Source organism: Populus nigra, chromosome 16 (genome assembly GCF_951802175.1).
Source record: "Populus nigra chromosome 16, ddPopNigr1.1, whole genome shotgun sequence".
Classification (NCBI taxonomy): Eukaryota; Viridiplantae; Streptophyta; class Magnoliopsida; order Malpighiales; family Salicaceae; genus Populus; species Populus nigra.
Genome location: NC_084867.1, coordinates 11,548,839 through 11,568,028, shown reverse-complemented (window position 1 = coordinate 11,568,028; position 19,190 = coordinate 11,548,839). Strand labels below are relative to the sequence as shown.

At 36.1% G+C, this 19,190-nt stretch overlaps 3 protein-coding genes across 6 annotated transcripts; 1 reads left to right on the top strand and 2 right to left on the bottom strand.

The window, feature by feature from the left end:
- Positions 1 to 3,534: 3,534 nt before the first annotated feature.
- LOC133675867 (RNA pseudouridine synthase 7) lies at positions 3,535 to 9,425 on the bottom strand. 4 transcript variants are annotated; one of them, XM_062097391.1, is made up of 12 exons: positions 9,217 to 9,423; positions 9,076 to 9,119; positions 8,921 to 8,998; positions 8,730 to 8,830; positions 8,475 to 8,562; positions 7,501 to 7,579; positions 7,253 to 7,335; positions 7,050 to 7,115; positions 6,547 to 6,603; positions 5,450 to 5,575; positions 3,885 to 4,117; positions 3,535 to 3,804 (listed from the first exon to the last, which is right to left on the bottom strand). In XM_062097391.1, the coding sequence occupies exons 1-12, from the start codon at positions 9,323 to 9,325 to the stop codon at positions 3,702 to 3,704; spliced, it is 1,167 nt and encodes a 388-aa protein (XP_061953375.1). In that variant the 5' UTR covers positions 9,326 to 9,423; the 3' UTR covers positions 3,535 to 3,701. The 4 variants fall into 4 exon arrangements, with proteins under 4 accessions (XP_061953375.1, XP_061953377.1, XP_061953378.1 ...); XM_062097393.1 differs by having other exon boundaries at positions 8,475 to 8,569; positions 9,217 to 9,244; XM_062097394.1 differs by having other exon boundaries at positions 8,730 to 8,825; positions 9,217 to 9,244.
- A 134-nt stretch (positions 9,426 to 9,559) lies between these two features.
- Positions 9,560 to 12,837, top strand: LOC133675869 (membrane-anchored ubiquitin-fold protein 3-like). The gene is made up of 4 exons (XM_062097395.1): positions 9,560 to 9,715; positions 9,813 to 10,021; positions 11,021 to 11,191; positions 12,499 to 12,837. Exons 2-4 carry the CDS (start codon positions 9,889 to 9,891, stop codon positions 12,552 to 12,554), a joined length of 360 nt encoding a protein of 119 aa, XP_061953379.1. The 5' UTR covers positions 9,560 to 9,715; positions 9,813 to 9,888; the 3' UTR covers positions 12,555 to 12,837.
- A 123-nt stretch (positions 12,838 to 12,960) lies between these two features.
- On the bottom strand, positions 12,961 to 15,341 carry LOC133675866 (glutamate-1-semialdehyde 2,1-aminomutase 2, chloroplastic-like). The gene is made up of 3 exons (XM_062097390.1): positions 15,087 to 15,341; positions 14,608 to 14,781; positions 12,961 to 14,228 (listed from the first exon to the last, which is right to left on the bottom strand). The coding sequence occupies exons 1-3, from the start codon at positions 15,339 to 15,341 to the stop codon at positions 13,161 to 13,163; spliced, it is 1,497 nt and encodes a 498-aa protein (XP_061953374.1). The 3' UTR covers positions 12,961 to 13,160.
- Positions 15,342 to 19,190: the final 3,849 nt, after the last annotated feature.

Here is a 19,190-nt window from a genome sequence, read left to right as displayed (position 1 = left end):
TAATACTCAATATATACATTTCTTGTGTACCTCTTTTGGACTTTGGACTGAGCTTCGTTGCAACGTTGTCTACAGGGTCTCATGAGACTTTATCAGACGTTTACGTTTTTCACTCTAGTTATCAACATAAAGTAATAAAATATTTTCTCTTGCCGTGTTTGCATTTCCAACCTGTTCTTGTAAAATTGATGGTTAAAATTTCAAAAAGATTTATTGAACTTTTTTCCATTTACTTATGCCCACTAATTCATTATAAAGTGAGCTGTCTATGTATTTTGAAACTGTGATGCATGTTAATATTTTATAACCTAAAAGTAATTAAATTGAATTTTTATAAATGACTTACAAAATAAAAATCATAGATGATATGTTTTTTAATGAATTGATACCGTCGTGATTCTATTAATAAATGTTTTTCCAACAGAATTTGTATCTAAATACTGACAAGAAAATCCGTTAGTAGTATACAAAATTCTGGTACTTGCGTTGTAAATAGAAATAAATAAGATGAAATTAGGAAATGCATGTTTTTGTTTACATTATTTAAAAAGAATTATGTATTTTTTAAAATTTATTTTTTATTTAATTATAAATTAGAAAACACCAATAGAATATTTTTATTGATGTTTAAGCTAAATATCATCTATATTTTTGCATTGTTGATGGAATTGCCAATTAAAACACACCATCGGACAATATCTCATTGGGATTTTTGTTTCCATTGGATTTTTATTTTTTTTGGCAATGAAAAATATTGCCAGATCAATATGATCCATACTAAAAATTAAGATTTGTACTCATTCATTTTCCATTAGAAACTATGTTGGCAACGAAATTGCCTCTAGAAGTTTTTGTTGTCATTTCTGTCGAGAAGTCCTAAATATTTTGTAAGTTTTGTCACTTTTTTTTATATATAATTATTATAATCTTCAAGCCTACAATTCTCATAACAACCAATCAATTAACAAAACCACAACAAATATATATAATAAAAACAAATATAGCTATACAAATTTTATATTATATTTAAATAGTTCACAATAATAAAATAAATAATATTCCATATACAATCAATTTTTAAACAATTTATATATGAACAACACATTAATTTTCAATAAACATCAGTGACAATTTCTCAAGGGTGAAAAAAAAAATACTACAACGTACCAATCCACAGTACAAATAACTCTACTTCTTCAGTAATTGAAATTGTGAAACCACTTAATCTTTTAGTTTCATTATAATTATAAAATGATGAACATAGCAACTAAACATATAATCATAGTTTTGAAATCTAGCTCGGTGAGTCAATCAGGGACCTGGCCGACCCGAGGCTAAAACTAGACCAGATTAAAGAAAAAATAGAAAAAATCCAATGTAACCAGGCTGACCCGGTAAGTTGACCCGACGACCTAGTTGACCTAGCAAAACTCGGTTGTAACTCATTAACTTTTATTTTTTTTACTAAAATGATATCATTTTGATTTTTAAAAAAATTAATCCAAATAATTCAGAATTCAAACCTTAAACCAGACCAATTTAAAAAACTATGCCTTTAATAATCTCTATAAAGAAAAACAGAATAAATAAGTGGATGTCGAAGTCAACAGGGTATAAAATTAACAAACGTGGAAGAGTGGCTTGAAATCACAAAAGCAAGCACCTCCCTCTATTTCTTCTGATCCCACCCTAGTGGTCTCGATGATTGCAACCCATTGCTGATGATCATGATTGAAGTTATCTTCCCTTCTCTTCTTTCTGACCTCTTGCTTGCACGTGGAATCAACGGTAAAGACTTCTTTTTAAAAAAAGAAAGAAAGAAAAAAGTCAAAATTTCTATTTATACATTCTCTGATTGGTTCCAGTCTATTAAAAAAGGATTCTAACATGTGATTTTTATTTTTTATTTTTTTGCAAAAAGCAGTAGCAGAGTCAAAACTATATAACTGCGACCTTGCAAGTGTTTGGTATTTAATTTTGAGCCACCATGTTCATTTAATTACTCTCAAACAAGATTAACTTTGGTATTTTGCATGAAGTGGTCATTTCTTTTGTTCTAAAATCAAAAACCTATTTTAGGATATTAGGATCTTGCAGTATAGTTTATTTAGTAATCAATCTCAAACTCTCAATACAGTTCAAGCCACAGCATGGCTTAAGTTTATAACAATGTTTTCATTAAATTAATGGAAATGGAATTTTATTTATTTGTATAACCAGCGTAAGGATAGAGATACCAACACCATTCCATATATATATATATATATATATATATATATATATATATATATATATATATATATATATATATATATATATATCCTCCCGGGGTCCCTGGTGTGCACCAATGATCTTGCCACTTGCGGTTTTTTCTTTTTTTAGGTTAGAAGAAGGGCAAAAACGCTAGCTAGGAAAACCTACGAGTAGCCACTCCACAGGCACATGTGACCAGCCGCTTGAGTTTTAGCAATGTTGGCAACACCTACCTTAATTGGTGATCTATCTTAGACTCTCGATAAGTAATTAAATAAAGTTAAAGATCAGTGCTTGCTTTCGGTAACGTCTTAAGAATTGATCACATGTGATTGAATATTATGGTGTGAGAAATTTAATGAGAGCCAAAGCTACTAATGTCCAGAACCACACATTTTCAAGGTGCTGGTAGCCCTCTCCTCCTCAGCCGAGTATTTTTCTTCGTTGCTTTTGCTCTAACCCTTTTCTTCTTTTAGGAAGTAGTTTTTATTTTTTGCTTGGTGGAGCTCGGCAAATTTTGAGATCTTGCGCTGTTATTAGTCTGATCAACTTGGTGAACGAATTAATCTCTTTATGTTCATGATATTTCTGCCTAGATTGATGAAATCTAAGACTATGTTAGGACCCGTTGTGCCATGATGCCAGAAAACAAATGGATCTTAAATCCTTGGCTCGGAATCATACCATATATTCGATCCAAACTTTTCTGAGAATAGAGGTGGAATAAGACTCCGGTCTGTGTCATCATGTGACCACTTAAAGTGATTCTTGTCAACTTCTAATAGTGATTCAACTCATACTATTATTGGCCATTTATTTCATATTTATTTGCGGTGGTTTTGATTTATAAATCATGAGTACTCCATTCAAATACTTCAAAGATAATTTAAACAATGTTTAAGTGCATTTTAAAAATACATTTAACTTAAAATTAATAAATTTTAATATATTTTCGAACACAAGCTAGACACTAAGCACAAACCACCCGATTGAAGAATGCCTTGATACTTCAAGGAGCCAATTGTGAAAATTGATGGTTTCAAATTATTTATGTTCTATATTTTCTTTTTCTTTTTCTTTTTGTGCAAGTATAATTTTCAAACTTCCATGAAACAAGTCCTGTACATGAGTTATCCTTTATTATTTTTTATAATTATCGTTACGTATAATTTTCTTCCATTTATTTTTCATGCACTCAACATTTAACGGAATTCGGTGGAAGGAAACATTGAAGTCAATTCTGTAACGGAAAAACGGGAATTTTTGTACACACGATTATCATTAAGAAAGATGCATGATCTTTTCATCAGAAACCACAGTGAAACCTTGTCAAAATCCTGTTTGTGAAAATACATTTTTTTTCTCAATGAATATTTAAAAATTAACGTTGATTACAAAAAGAAAAAAAATAGAACAAAAGGCAAAGGAAAAGTAAAGACCAAGATTTACTAGGTGAGAACCGCCCAGTCCGGATATGGACATTGATAAACCCATCCAGACCCAGAATATTGCACACAATGCAGCCATAAACCCTCTTCATGACCGTCATACCTGAAAACAGTAAAATAAAGCTCACATGACCCCCAGCTAATCACAGTTTTACAATACACCTAGTAACAAAAGTATCTCACCCTTTTGGAACCAAATTTGGACAGTTTGTGCACATAGGATCAATGTCAAAATCTTCTTCGGTACTGTCTTCATACTTATCAGAACTGTTATTTTCAGGCACAAGACAATTGTTTGGACTGTGTGCAGCTCTATCAGCATTCAGTCCTTCACTAGATCGATTAGTAACATTTTCGGATAGATAAAGAATGTCATTGGCTATAGGATGTCCTGTGTATTGCAAATGGACACGGATCTACAAGAGACAGAGTCACCAAATAATTAAAGGATTGAGAAACTTCCTAAATTATGGTGAATGCAGTACAGACATAAGGCTTAAACAGGAAAGAACGAAGATTAGATTTGCATAAAAGTAATTTACAGCATGCTTGCTGTTCCAAAGAGAGTACCTGGGCTATTACAAAAACAAAAGCAAATGCGTCTATAGTGGGCAAAAAGGGAAAATGGTAAGTGATTAAACCAGTTTGAGCTAAGTTCTATGCAAAGAAGGAACAGGCTATGCCATTAAAGGTTTGAGTACCATGGAATCTAGCCTCTGTTGTGAGATGAACCTAGTTCACTTTTGCTCAACATGGTTCATTCTGGATGGCTTGGTTCAGCCTTATTTGTTAATTAACTGGAGCTTTTGGAATGCCTGTGTACCCGGGATTGTTCTTTGACTAAAGCTTAGAAGCAAAGAGAAGCAAAGCCCTAAGCTTGTGACTTGTGATACCATTTGAGACTACACATCTACTTTCTATAGGTTTACTTGGCATTCCCCTCAAGAAGTGTTGGATGCACATTATGCATGATCCACCTCTGCATAGTCCGTGGTTTGAAAAATTATTAGACAGAGATAGTCTCCAGGAGTCCTGCTAGTTCGAAGATCTTGTGCATATAGAAGGGTTTATTTGGAAGCCTGTATCCTATATAGCATATCAAATGAAAAGGAGATTGTGTTTCATGGTTTCTGAAAGTGAAATTGTTTTGGGTGCTGCAAGTGCATGGGAAACCCCGAGGTCTATAGCCTGGAGACTGGATTAGTGGAAACTAATTTGCTTTTCAAATTCAAACCTGGCTTGCTATTCTTAGTAACTAGTCCACTCTACAAAAACAAAGGAATGCAGAAGTATCACAAATCTCATCTGCCTTTTCTGCAGTTAGAATACAGAGGCTTGGATTAGGTTTTCTTCCCATCCACAAAGAGATCATGTGAGAGATGTTGCTAAAAAGGCAAACAATCTATAGTAGGACAGGCCAAAGATAGGTACTGGGGTTTGGGAATTCTCTTAGCAAAATGACAATCTCAGGGGTAAAACCCTTCCCCACCTAGTTGATTAAGCTATAATTGATATTTTGGTTATTTTAGAAAAGGAAAGTATGGTGCAGATTTCTTGTAAAGAAGGTGGTTACAAATAAAGGATAAAAGCAATCATCTCTAACATAAAAAAAAAAAATGGTAAGAAGAAATCTATGAACCAAGCAGGAGAAAAGTTAGGGTAACAGAGATCTGAGGCATCTATGAACCAAGCAGGAGAAGATCATAATATATCCAATATTGCTTCTGTGGTCAGAAAATTTTTCTTACTTGATGAGTTCGGCCAGTGATTGGTTTACACAAAACAATGCTGTGAATGCCATTGGTGCCAATCCTTGTAAACTTTGTACAGGCAGTCTTTCCCTTGATGGGAGAACCATCACAAGAGTTACCCACCTGTAAAGACAATAAAAAAGGGCGTACAAACTCAATATAGGCATTTCCTCTGCCTTATATTTGATGTTAACGAGGGTGGGAAAAGAAATGAGGCTTGGTTGCAAACACTAAAGAAAGCTATAGATATAGCAAAACTAATATTAGGGTTCAAGATATCTCACTGATAAATATCAAGCACAAAGAATAGCATCACAAACCAACAGCTTAGCATTTCTCATGGCCAATAACCATATTACTAACACCCACCATAACCATGCATGCTTATACTAAGAAAATCAGCGTTGCCACTTTGCAAATACAATATAAGCAAGAAACATAGAGAATGCACCAGGGCACAAGCGGACACGCGAGGCCCACTCACAAAAAGTTTAAGAGTGATGGATGAAAAATATAGCACCAAGAATCATACACAAGCACTCTCAAACTTAGAGCTATGCAAAGAGAACTATAGCACCATGACCCAGGTTCAGAGCAGAGAACACCGAGAAACTCCTAGGGGTGATGGAAATGAACTGTTATACTCTATCATAAAAAAAGACTACCCATACCATGTTAAAACCTATGTAGAAAGACCAAAAATTTTAGAACAAAAGTTCTCCTCCATGAGAATGATCCTTCCCACCAGATATGAGCCACTCCAGATCCAAGGCAAGTGATTAAAAAATAAGGGCACGTAAAGTGACCTGCATCCACTATAATAGTATATGACAGCTTCACAAATAAAGTACCCATTCAAGAAAGCGATGCTTCAGAAGATGAGCAAAGCATCAATATGGGATGTGTACTAATCTCAAAATAATATTTGAATGAATGAAGTAGGAATGACTCCATAGCATGCCAAGCACATATGGAAATATAATTTGTGAAATGCATATTCACACCTTTAGTTGACAGGGAAACCAGAAATCCATAGGATCTAATATAAACAGTGACACCCCTAAAGCATAGAAGAGATGAATAAAAAGCCTCACCTCTACAGTGCTCCTTCCTTCTCGAGCATTGTAATTAACATTAACATCAACAATTTGCTGAAATGAAAATGCATAAGAAAGCTTAAGTGTTATCATGCAAAGGCTTACTTTTAATAAGAAACAACAGCATTCTCAGCAGCATATCAAATATGTTGCAAGAAGACATAAGCATGCGCGCGTATGTCTGGTTAATAAAAAAATATGCATCTGAAGGTCATGGATTCTGGGTTTGGCAAATCTCTACTTAGAAGATGGTAGCGTAACAATTGCAGACCAGTCATTTTCTCACTTATATCTCATGTTAAATACCTATTTTACAAAAAAGATCATAAATTTTTTCCAATCTATTTGCTTGGCAAAACAAAACTATACTATTTAACATTTTTTTTCTAATAGTTTGTTTCTTCAAATACCCTAAGATTAAACTATCATCTAGAGCTTATTAGCTAAAAATCATCAGATAAGAATGTAGTTTCTTATCACGGGCCATAGATATGTACTACCTCATCCTCAGGAAATACCCCAAAGACCTTTGCAACATATTGTTTCTGTACTTTGCCAGCTTCAATCTGCAACAATCAGATAACAAGAGAGAGATGAGTATTCCTTAGCAGTACACAAGTACAGATATCTGATGTCATGCCAGCATATTCAAAGCAGCATGGTACCTATAATTGTAATAAAGATACAACAGTACGGAAAATACCTCTTGCCTAAAAAGGTCAGCCCTTGTAGCATTTCTAGCCAAGATAAGGAGTCCTGAAACAAGCCGATCTAGCCGATGAACCGCTGGCATGACCATGTCAAGGGAAACAATCCAAAATAAAATGGAAAACCAGACAAAACAAATTGAAGTACAAAGAAAACATATTTAAGTTTCTCAATTCAAGACTTTTAAGAAGCTCATGGAAAAGCTACAATACTTGCTTTCAAGTGTAAATCATGTTCGGATACGAAATAAGGGAGCTAACCCATGTTCTGCCTGGAGAACGCCAACAACAGTATTCTTGCGATACTGACCACAAGGATGCACCTATATAAGAATAGAAATTAATCTATGATTAGCACCACAGAAAAAGAGACTAATCTATATCAGAAGATGGTAATGCAGAGAATTTCAACTCTCTCTCACATCACAAACAGCACACAGATGAACAATTTTTTTTAGCTGGCACGGGCTAACATGACAATCAAATGAGATATAATCATTTTATTGACAATACTCAAGCCAGTATCACAAATTAATATTAGCTCTGTTACACACTCATTAAAAATCAAACATAACTTGCCCAAGGGTGACTGGTTCCACCAACAGAAAGCTTAGAAATGGATGCCAAAACATGATTGAAAGACAAATATAAGTATGCATGGTTGTCTCCAGTTCTTCTGTCACGTTTTAAAGACAATTGTAACATAATTGATCGTTAAACATGGCAAGGAACAATTTCTCCTTTATGCCTCCCACGCCAGAAATAGTATAGCAATTATAAGGAACAAGAAAAAAAATGGAGGAAATATCATCAAACAGTTATATTAGATCCTTGGTATGGTTAGTTTTATGGACTAATTTCACATGAAAATATGCGGAAATATGCCATAGACCATCTAGTTCTCTAAAAAAATCTAACATTTTAGGAGAAAAATAGGCCTATTAAAAATTATCTAATGTTATTATGATAGAAAGAAGGAGAAAGCAGCATACTAAACTAATCTCAGCAATTAAAAGTAAAATTCTAAGACCTGATAAAATTCTTCAAGAACAATAAACAATAAGAATAAATATTATATACCCTAGGACCCAACAAAATCAGGAAATATTAATAAGCACATTGATAGAATAACAACTTTTTTTTTCTCTTCAAAGTATCAGATAGAATGACGTCAATATCACCCATGAAAAGAGGAAAACCAAGTCACAGATAACTCACAGGTACAGTTGCTGGCTTCCAAACAGTTACGACATCATCTTCTTTATCAAGAATGGGAACATCCCAGGCCATCACCGGCGGTTCATGCCTACAATCTTTGCAACATCAATTCAAAGTTCGAGACAACTTCGAAAAATAAAATAAAAGCTGTGCAAGAGCAAATTTTAAAAATATACTCATGCGGGAACAAAAGCTCTAGTTAAGTTAAAAACTATCCAAGTAAACCTTGCAATCAACCACGGCAAAAGCACACACCTGTGCACGAAATGGCTGATCTTCTGCGACGATTTAACAATGTACGAAACAGGAACCATTTCTCCATCAACTTGTATCCGTCCACATTTAACAGCACTGACCTACATTAATTACTCCACAAATACTCAAAATCCCCAAACTTTAAATAAGATTAAAAGGAATTTAATATAAAAAAATGAGTTGATAATTACATAATAATCATAGGGTCTGCCTTTGAATTCTTCCGCAAATAAATCTACTATCGTCTTCCCCGCCCACCGGTTTTTTACCTGTATACCGAGATGACGATAATTAGAGTTTTATAAAGCTCGGCAGAGAAGAGAGTGAGCGAGTTAAAGTGACTGACATGGGAGATAAACTCGAAGTGGTAAGGTCTAACGTGGCGCCTCCCTGCGAATTCCCGCCAAAAAAAAACAAAATCAGAGTTCTTTTGTTGTTTCTATCTTCAAAAGAAGCTGCTTTTGTAGTGTGATTTTGATAAAATTACCGTCACGAAAGATGTAATCGTGTTTCTCAGGAGGATTAGCCGGTGTTTGCCACACAATTTCCATCTTCTTCTCAGCTGCTTCTTCTTTTTCTACTCTCTTTCTCTTCATCTCTCTCGATTAATTTGGGTTTTTAGGGTTTTGCTCGAGTGGATTACTTACATGACGGTACCGTCAAATGCTCCATGCTCCATACAATCTTGCTATCCAAAACACGACACGTCATCTGGTGCTCAACATTTTAAAAACCAAAACGACGCGTCTTGTGAATGAAAGAAAATAAGAAAAGTGAAAACAGCGTCGTTTTGATGCAAATTTGCGAAATGGAGAAAACAAAAACAGAGAGATTTGATTTTGGCTTTCCTTCATCTTCTATGTTTCAGCTCACCAACAAAATAATAAACAAAACACCTACTGCGCCTTCTTCACTACTAATCCAATCACTTCTTTTTTTATCTTTTTCTAGAAAAAATAGAAACCCAACGAAATAAAAAAAAAAAGGTGTGATTTACTTTAATTTCTGTAAAATCTCTCTCTTTTTTTTTAGATCTGTTAATTTTTAGTTGATTTCCTTTTGTATTATGTGTGTGAATCTTAGGTGTGTTTTGTGATTACGGAAATCAAGAGGGGATTGTTTTACACGTGGTAGTAATTGATTGGAGGAGGTAGGGGAAATGCCGGAGGAGGATATGGTTGATATAAAGTTCAGGCTTTACGACGGGTCAGATATCGGGCCCTTCCGGTGCTCATCATCAACATCTACTGTTGATATGCTCAAGCAGCGAATTGTTTCTGATTGGCCCAGAGGTTTTATTTTATTTATTCACTTTTTATCACTATTTCTTTCAATTTTAATTTTTACTTGTTTTAATATTTATATGTCTGGTTTTTTTTAAGATTTTAGATTTCTTTTTAGTGAATTTACCTAATTTGGGAGGATTTATTTGATTCTAAAATTGGGTTAATTTGCTTTGGTTGGAAACTTTTGGGACCGTGTTTGGGAAATTCAAAGTGGGTGCTTCGGGTTTTATTTGGGAAGTCATTGAAAAAGTGGTTCGAATAGTTTGATGGAAATGGTAATTTTTTACCCTTCAGTTGAAAAATGGGTAAACCCAATTAATTACGCTTTATCATTGCTATGGAAAGTTTGAGTATTAATCTATCTGATAATGTTGTCACAAGTTGATGGTTTAGAGATGTTATTAATGTTTGAAGTTGTCTGTGTTTGTCATTGTGGCTTGCGTGGTTCGACTTCAAAGAGTAGGAGGTTTTGTTTGTGGGGTTTGTTGTTTTGGCTATTATCAGAAATGAATCATGGGAAATTCGCTGGACTTTTGTTAGTATTTGGTTATGGCTTGTATTGCTGCTTGATTAAGGTTCACCTGTTTGCTGTGGATCGGGAACATACGATTGCGTTGCAGTCTAGAACTGTTGCAGTTGGACAATGTGCTGTAAATTTGAAGTCATTGAGCTCAATCTGGGGTATGTGACCTAAGATGGTAAGGGTGAGAGCATGTGTGGAATCAACAAGATAATACAAGCCTCCTAAAATGCAAAAGAGATCCTAAGGGATGATGTTCTAGATGTGAACCTGATCAGCCAATTCTTCTTCTTTTCCAGGCAAAGCGTCATCAAATATATCAAATTCCAAATTTAGAAATATTAACAGCTAAGCTAAGAAAGATAAAGATCTCTTCTTGTTTGAAAAACCTATCTACTTTCAGGACAGGAATGTCTTTCATCCAATGGGATTTTCTTTTGTGCTATTTTGGTTACATTTTTCTGATTTTTTTTTTATTATTTTAGGCAAAACTATCACTCCCAAGGTAGTGAATGAAATCAAGCTGATAAGCTCTGGTAAGGTTTTGGACAACAACAAGACTGTTGGACAATGCAGAACACCTTTTGGGGAAGTGGCCGGGGGAGTTATCATAATGCATGTTGTTGTACAGCCCTCTCTAGCAAAAACCAAAACAGGTAATTTCTATTTTAAATCATCCATCCAGCATAACAACTTTTTTCTTTGTTTCCTGAATTGTGTTTTTGATTTGCTTGATGATTATATATGGACACCCATGGTTTTGAATGACATGATTCAACACCTGATTTGGATGTCGCTCGAGCAGTGACCCTTGCTTGCTGAGAGCTTGGAGATTTTAACTGCAGTGATACCCTGTTTTTAGATACTCTGATGTGCACATGGTGATAACTGTCTTTATGTTTTGCTGGAGGTTTTACTTGACTTCAAAATCACTGTTAAAAATACTCTAGTTATATCAATGTGGAAGATATAGAAGTTTGAAATGGTACCTTTAATTTGTACCTGTCTTCATAGATCCTACTCGAACTTATAAACAGACTTCTTTCTTCTATTCATGCATATGTTTCAGTGTGCGCATGTGTGTTTTCTCCTTGCGCTTCTAGTGTGTCTCCATATTTTTCCATAGCGGTCTTGTGTATGAAGGGCGAAGACCCAGATTTATAACCATCCACACTATTATATTGGGCCAAAGTCAAAGTAAGTTCATTGCTGACTTGAGTTCCACCAGTTTAATTTCTTGAGTCCATCTAACCAATGGCGATATGATATGCCCCAAGAAATAACAGTTAATTTTAACTAGATGTTCCAAGTTTGTTGTTAGACAAATCTTAATTGGATTATACCAAAAAGGTCAATTGTACATTCTTTGTAGGGGGGGCTCATTTTGCTGAATAACTTCATATTTCTTGTTCCAATGGTCAGAATAATTTGGTTTTGGGTTCCATCAAGTTATGAACAAAGAAAAGTAGCCCTTCATCAAATAATTCGATTAGTTGTCAATTTTAGAGGACAAATTAGAAGTTTTCTCTGTTCGAGGAATTGTAATAATCACATGCATGTGTTTAGATTTCTAAAGGCTCAATCTTTATAAAAAAAAAAAGAGTTTTCATTGGCTCGGCACTGTTGTATGCAATTATTTTTATGCTTATTTGCTCAACTTCCTGTTCGAAGTCCAAACCTTTAAGCATTTCTCAGCCTTGAACCTATTCTGATATTGCAGAACACCGGTGATACTTAAAATTTTCCCTTGGGTGGTATCCTCTAAAGTTAAATTTAGCAACACCAAAACCTTACACCCATTTTCTTTTTTAATTGTCATGATTTCCTTGTTTGTAGTCCTTTCTCTACGCTTAGGCTATTTAATGCAGACTCAAAGAATTATTGCACGAGTCCCTTTTCTCTTTAAGATTGTTGCTTAAAAGCTTCTTATTTTAAACTATACTCGGTGGCTTTCTTGGTACAGAAAAGAAGATTGATAATTCACCGAAGCAAATTGCGTGCTCATGTTCCATAATGTGAAGGCAAGTACATAGATACTTGGGGAATTGTGCCCTCGGTACCAACACTTTAGGTACAGCAGTTGTTTTCGTTGAGCATCCTGTGTTTTGTTGTCGCCATATTCACGTGTATTTGTAAAAGCGTCCGGTGGTGATGTGTTTCTTCCCATGTTCCTTTCTTCTGTTTTTTCTTGGTTTGTTCTTTAAAGGTGAAGATCCGTACCAGTAATAGAAAGTTGTATACACCCATTGATGTAAAATCAAGAACCTTTATCATATATCAAAGAGAAATACTTCTGTGTTAATGATGATGCAAATTTACAATTTATGGATGGATTTGCAGTACTTACTACATGGCAAATTTTGCCCTGCAAGTTTGATAATTTTGCTAAAATTAAATTGCACGTATCCAAGATGACTACATCAGATGTTGGAAAAATGTTATTATTAAGAGAATTGATACACTCGACTTGCCAAGTTACAGAAAAACTGATACTCGATAGTGCTGACTAGAAACAATTACCTATTCATAATCTACAAAAAAGGGCAATCATGCAATAGAAACGAGGAGGAACATGAAATGAGAGATACGTCAACAATCACACAGCGAGATACAGGAACAAAAGCTTTAAATCTGCCGGAGAACATTTTCGGCTGCTGCTATTGTCTTTTGGATATCTTCAGCAGTATGTGCCAAGCTTGTAAACCCAGCTTCAAATTGTGACGGTGCAAAGTATACACCCTCCCTCAGCATTCCTTGGTAAAATCTGGCGAACTTTGCTGTGTCACTTTTCTTTGCATCAGCAAAGTTGTAAACAGGCCCTTCCGTAAAGAAAAACCCAAACATTCCACGTATATAGCCTCCACAAATTGCATGCCCAGTTTTCTTGCCAGCATCAATAATGCCCTGAACAAGTTCACTGGTAATCTTATCCAAGTATTCGTAACTTCCTGGTTTCTGCAACCGCTTCAGTGTGTGTATCCCTGCAGTCATAGCCAAGGGATTCCCACTCAAGGTTCCGGCCTGGTACATTGGCCCTGCAGGTGCAACCATCTCCATAATCTCCCTTCTCCCACCATATGCACCAACTGGCAGACCACCACCAATGATCTTCCCTAGTGTTGTTAAATCAGGAGTTATGCCAAAATACTCCTGAGCTCCACCGTATGACAAACGGAATCCAGTCATAACTTCATCAAATATTAGAAGAGCGTTATTTTCTTCAGTGATCCTGCGAATGGCATTAATAAATTCAGGTTTCGGGGGGATGAAACCAGCATTTCCCACAACAGGTTCAAGGATTATTCCACAAATCTCTCCTTTGTTGTTCTCAAAAAGATTTTCCACAGCAGCAATGTCATTATAGGGGGCTGTTAGAGTTTCATAGGTTGCTGCTTTGGGGACACCAGGCGAGTCTGGGAGCCCAAGGGTTGCAACACCACTACCTGCTTTGACAAGGAATGGATCAGCATGGCCATGGTAACAGCCCTCAAACTTGATAATCTTCTCCCGTCCAGTGTAGGCACGGGCCAGGCGAAGCACACCCATGCATGCTTCTGTGCCTGAGTTAACAAATCGTACCATTTCTATGCTTGGAACTGCTTTGATCACCATCTCTGCCAAAACATTCTCTAGAAGACAAGGGGCACCAAAGCTGGTCCCTTTCTTCATTGTTTCAGACAAGGCTGCAAGTACCTGTAGGTAAATGTTAGTCCACGAGAATGAAAAATAAACCAAAAGGGTATACTATATTCCACAGCCAGTGTCCAGTAGCCTTTCCATGATAAGCAAGAAACAATGAAATGGTCTGTCAGCCATGAGTAGGCTATTTTACATTGATTCAGGCAAGAGAAAGAAAAAAAAAATTCTGGATAATTAAGAATGGAAATCACCATTTTCCTTCATTCCTATATTTTCAAGGAAACAAATGTCGGCTGACACATACTCTACTTTTAGTGATGCGCCACTTCTCTAATAAAATGGAATGTGAACAATCTTGAGTACCAAGACTCTCACAGAAAGACAAACGTTCATAGATACTGAAAATGCAAATGGCGGTGAAGAAGAATAGAACCTCATCATCTGCATGACCAATTATAGCAGGCCCCCAAGAACCAACATAATCAATGTAATCATTTCCATCAATGTCCCTCATGTGAGAACCCTTGACAGAATCAAACACAATAGGTTGTCCACCAACAGATTTAAAAGCACGTACAGGTGAATTCACACCTCCTGGCATCATTTCCTGCCAAAAAAAAACACTTGCATCAGCCAACAATCAGAGAATCCCAAAACACGTTTCACATAATAACTTTCAGCTACAGCTCTCCAAAATCAACACTTTTCTCTCTCAAATCAAACTCAAACCAACAATAAATCAATTTCAACATCTTACTCAAACCCAAATCTACAAAGACCCTTATCATGTTCATAAAAGCACAAACTTTTAAGAGGTCAAAATTGGAAACTAGAGTCCTCAGATTAACATTACAATCAAAACCCATCACCTATAAACGAAGAAAAATCAAAAGGATGGTGATTTATTTTTACCTTAGCAGCGCTGAAAGCTTCTTCAGATTTTTCAAGAGTGAAACTCTTCTTCTTTTTCTCTTCTTCAACAGAGACAGCCATTTTAATGCTGCAAAAAGACAACCTTGATGATGAAGGATTTCTTTTCTGAGTCAGCTTTCTTGTTGTAGAACATGAAAGTCCTAAACCAACACTAACACCTGTGATTGTAGAAGCCATTCTCAATCTGTGTCTGGTCAAGATGATGATAAAGATATTGTAAGAGAGAGCAGCCATTGGATCTTTCACTTGTAGGTTTATATAGGGGCAAACCAAAAATGGGCCGGGCCTGGTCAGGTCAGGTCAGTTGCTTTTTTTGAATTCAGCCTCTCCTGGCTGACCATGGTTAACATTAATTCAAGCCTAAGAAAGGTATTTTATTGGAATCGGAGAAAAATTAAGTTTTTATTTTTTAGATTTTTTACTAATATCATATTAAAGTGCTTTTTAGAATTTCCTTTCAAACATTAAAATTTAAAATAAAAATTCTTGATTTAAAATTATTATTTTTTATATCTTCAAATCATTTTAACATGTAGATGTAAAAAGTAATTTTAAAAAGATAAAAAAATATATATTATTTTAATATACTTTTAAGTTAAAAATATTCTGAAAAACATTATAAAATTTTACTAAATATGTTACTAAATTATAAAATATTTTAGACTTTAGGTTGGTTGGGTGGGCAATGTTTCTTTCTACATATATTAGTTGTACTACACTATGGCTAATAACGGAGTAGTTGGAATTAAAGAAAAGGATTTTGATGAAATTATAGATAAAGTTATAGTTTTTAGGCCCGGCTCGGTCTAAAATTCAGGTTTCTAGTTTTTACCAGGTTTTGATCAGGTAATCGGGTCATCTAGGTTAATTTTTTTAAATCAAAACAATATTGTTTTAGTAAAAAAAACAAAAATCAACAGGTTGCAACCGGGTTTTTGATCGTGTCTTGCCGGATCAATCGGGTCACAACGAGTTTTTTTTCAACCCGGCCCGACTCTACCTTCGGGTCAGCTGGATTCCAGGTTGACCCGCCTGACCGAGTTTCAAAACTATAGATAAAATAAGATTTTTCTTATAGATAATCTTAATTACATTCATGAATTTCGAAAAGTAATAAGGTTCTTAATGTAAACTAGACCCCTACGCAAGCTGATTATTAGATTAATTTGTGAGAATAATCAATTATTATATGTTGTCTTCACTGTCATCACCCAATTTTGGATAGTTCCCCAAAATTCACTTTTCTCTCAAAATAAAAAAAATCAAAATGAAAAAATAAAATAAAGGCTGACAATGTGGAGAAAGCTGATCAAGAAAGACTGCCAAAATAGGCCGGGAAACCAAGTCGCAATTTTTGAAGGAGATTCAAGACCTATTGGCGCCCCATTGTGCCCAAAAATAGAAAAGTGCAAATTTAAAGGTCAAATTAAATGAGTGTTGGACGAATTTACATAAAAATTAAGTCTAATGACATAATTAAATTTTTAATGGGCCAATTTGATTTAATCATGGGCCAAATTAAATTTTAATTATGTTTAAGAATTAATTTAGGTCCAGATGAAGGAATTAATTAAGTGCAAGGACTTAATTATACTTTAAATGGGTCAAATTAATTTTATTTGGGGCTTAATTGGTGAAAAATTAAGTTTGGGAGCCTAATTTGGGCTTAATGGAGAAGATTGGAATTTTAAGAGACCAAATTTAATTTTTACCAAGTTAATTGATTGGAATCAGGGGTCAAATTGCAAGAAAATTGAAGTTTTGGGGCCAATTGGGGGTTAAATTGACAAAATCCAAAGCCAAGGACCACACTGCAAGAGGCGCCAAACTGCAGGGGCCAAATTGACAAAATCTGGGGGGCCAAATTGAAGACATTGAAAGTTTAACAGCCAATTAGGGACTTAATTGAAGCAATCCGAGACCAAGGACCAAAACGCAAAACGCGCGCAAGAGGAAGGATTGATGTGAAATCTGGCGCTTTGGCGCCAGTTTTTTTCATTTAAATGAAACGGCGCGTTTTGGGAAAAACGACGCCGTTTCATGCGTTAAAAAAAAAAACAAAAAGGGCAGGTCCAGGCGACGCGTCGCCTGGTACTGTTCATCTTCTCTCCACTGAGCTGCCCGAGTGGCCGACTTCAAGCCTTGTTTTCGGCCTCGTTTCTTCCTCCAAATCCGACAACGCGTGCACCAAAATGTCCACCTGAAACCCCTTTATCCTCAAGAATGGTCCGGTCGGGTCGAAAAACTTTGAAACGGCTTCGTTTATTGGCCCAAAGTGGCCACCTCGTTCAGTCTGCAGCCTTGGATTGCCAAAATTTGGCAGTTCGAGGTGCACACTTTGAACCAACGGTTTGGATTCCTCGAGTCGAATCAAGGGCTGAGACTTTTTCCCCGTTGAAGACAAGATTACCCTCTTTCCAGCCCTATAAATAGGAGCCAATTCCACGCTCAGGGGACCAAGAAAATCGAGCTCAAAGTTGGCCGAAAACCAGCCTTCTGTATTCATTTTTCCTGCAAACAATCCTTTTTCTGCTTCCTCTCTCCACCGTGGCCTTCAGCCACCACCACCTTCATCACCTGGCTTCTCACCATCATCCCCACCTCCAGTAGCCATAAAACCATCTCACGTGACAGTTGCACCACTTCTCTCCCTCTCTCCTCTGTGAAAATCTTCTCCTCTGCCACCGTGACTCCAGCAGCGGCGGCGACAGCAGAGGTAGCATCCACAACCTTGCCCAGAAGCTCTCTTCCTTCCCAAAGGCAGCCGGGGTAGCAGTTCTCTCCTCAGCCACACCAACAGCTCCAGCCGTGAGCTTTCCTTCTCCTCTGCAGGACTCGTTTCCTTCTTCTTCCAGCCGTGACCAGTGCACGCCGCCGGTCTCACCACCTCCAGTTGCACCGCTCACCACCAGCCAGGTCGTCGACTCTCTCCTCTCCACGCCAGGTAAATTCCTAATCCCCCTCTCCCGATTCTGCATAGCCACTGCATGCAGAATTCATTTCTGCATGCAGTGGCTAATTAATTAGCCATGTAATTGGGCTGGGCCAGACGGGCCAGGTCTGGCCCAGCCCGAAAAAAAAAAGAATAGGACCTGTTGGGCCGAGACCGGCCCAACCCAAGGGTCCTGGACCGGTCCAAGGGCTTGGCCCGGTCCAGCCCACTTTTTTAATTTTAATTAATAAATAAATTTAATTAATAATTATTATATATTAAAAAATAAAAAAAAAATCAAAAAAATATAAAAAAAATTAAAATCACTTCAAAAAAAATGTGTTTTTCTTAAATTTGTTTTTACCAAGGTTGCTTGATATTGGGTTGTATACTTACATGTTAAGATACAAGTCCGGTATTAAAATACCCGGTTTCTCCAAAAAAAGAAAAAAAAATTTAAAAAAAATATTTTATGCATACGGCCAAGTCCTAAATAATTTTCCAAGCATGTTTGTTTCCAAAAACAAAAAATTTGCATCTTTCTCACGTTTTTAAAAAAAGATGGATATCATAACTAGTTTATGATCATCTGTTAGGATTTGGCCAAAATGTCAACTTTTATTTCAAACTTTTTTCCTAGGATTCAGATGTAGACTTTAATATTTGTGGGGTGTAAAATTACATGATAAAGTACACTCTCGGGTATTAAAGATACAAGGTGTAAATAAAAGCAAATTTTAAAATTCAGACTTTAGAATGGTTAGGATTTAACCCAAATAAGGTAGAGACTCCCTCATGAAGGGAGATCTGCCTTGAACCTTAGAAGAGACCAACAAATAGAAACTCGACCTAGAAAGAAATAATCAAACAACAATGCAGCTTACTTTAGGTAGGGTGCACTGGGGGTGATGCGTCTTCCCCTTGCACAACTAGTCCCTTACTCGGACTCTCGCAGACCATAGGTTCCTAGTGATTATAATACTAGGTGGCGACTCCAAAGAACTAAGCAAAACACAAATAACAAAATAATGAAATCGTCGGCCGACGCCGCGCGCGGGTGACGTGCAACATTCACGACAGAGAAATATTATATAGAAAGGGAAGATAGAATTCTCACACACCAGCCAGCAGCCATCACAATTACGAGCAAT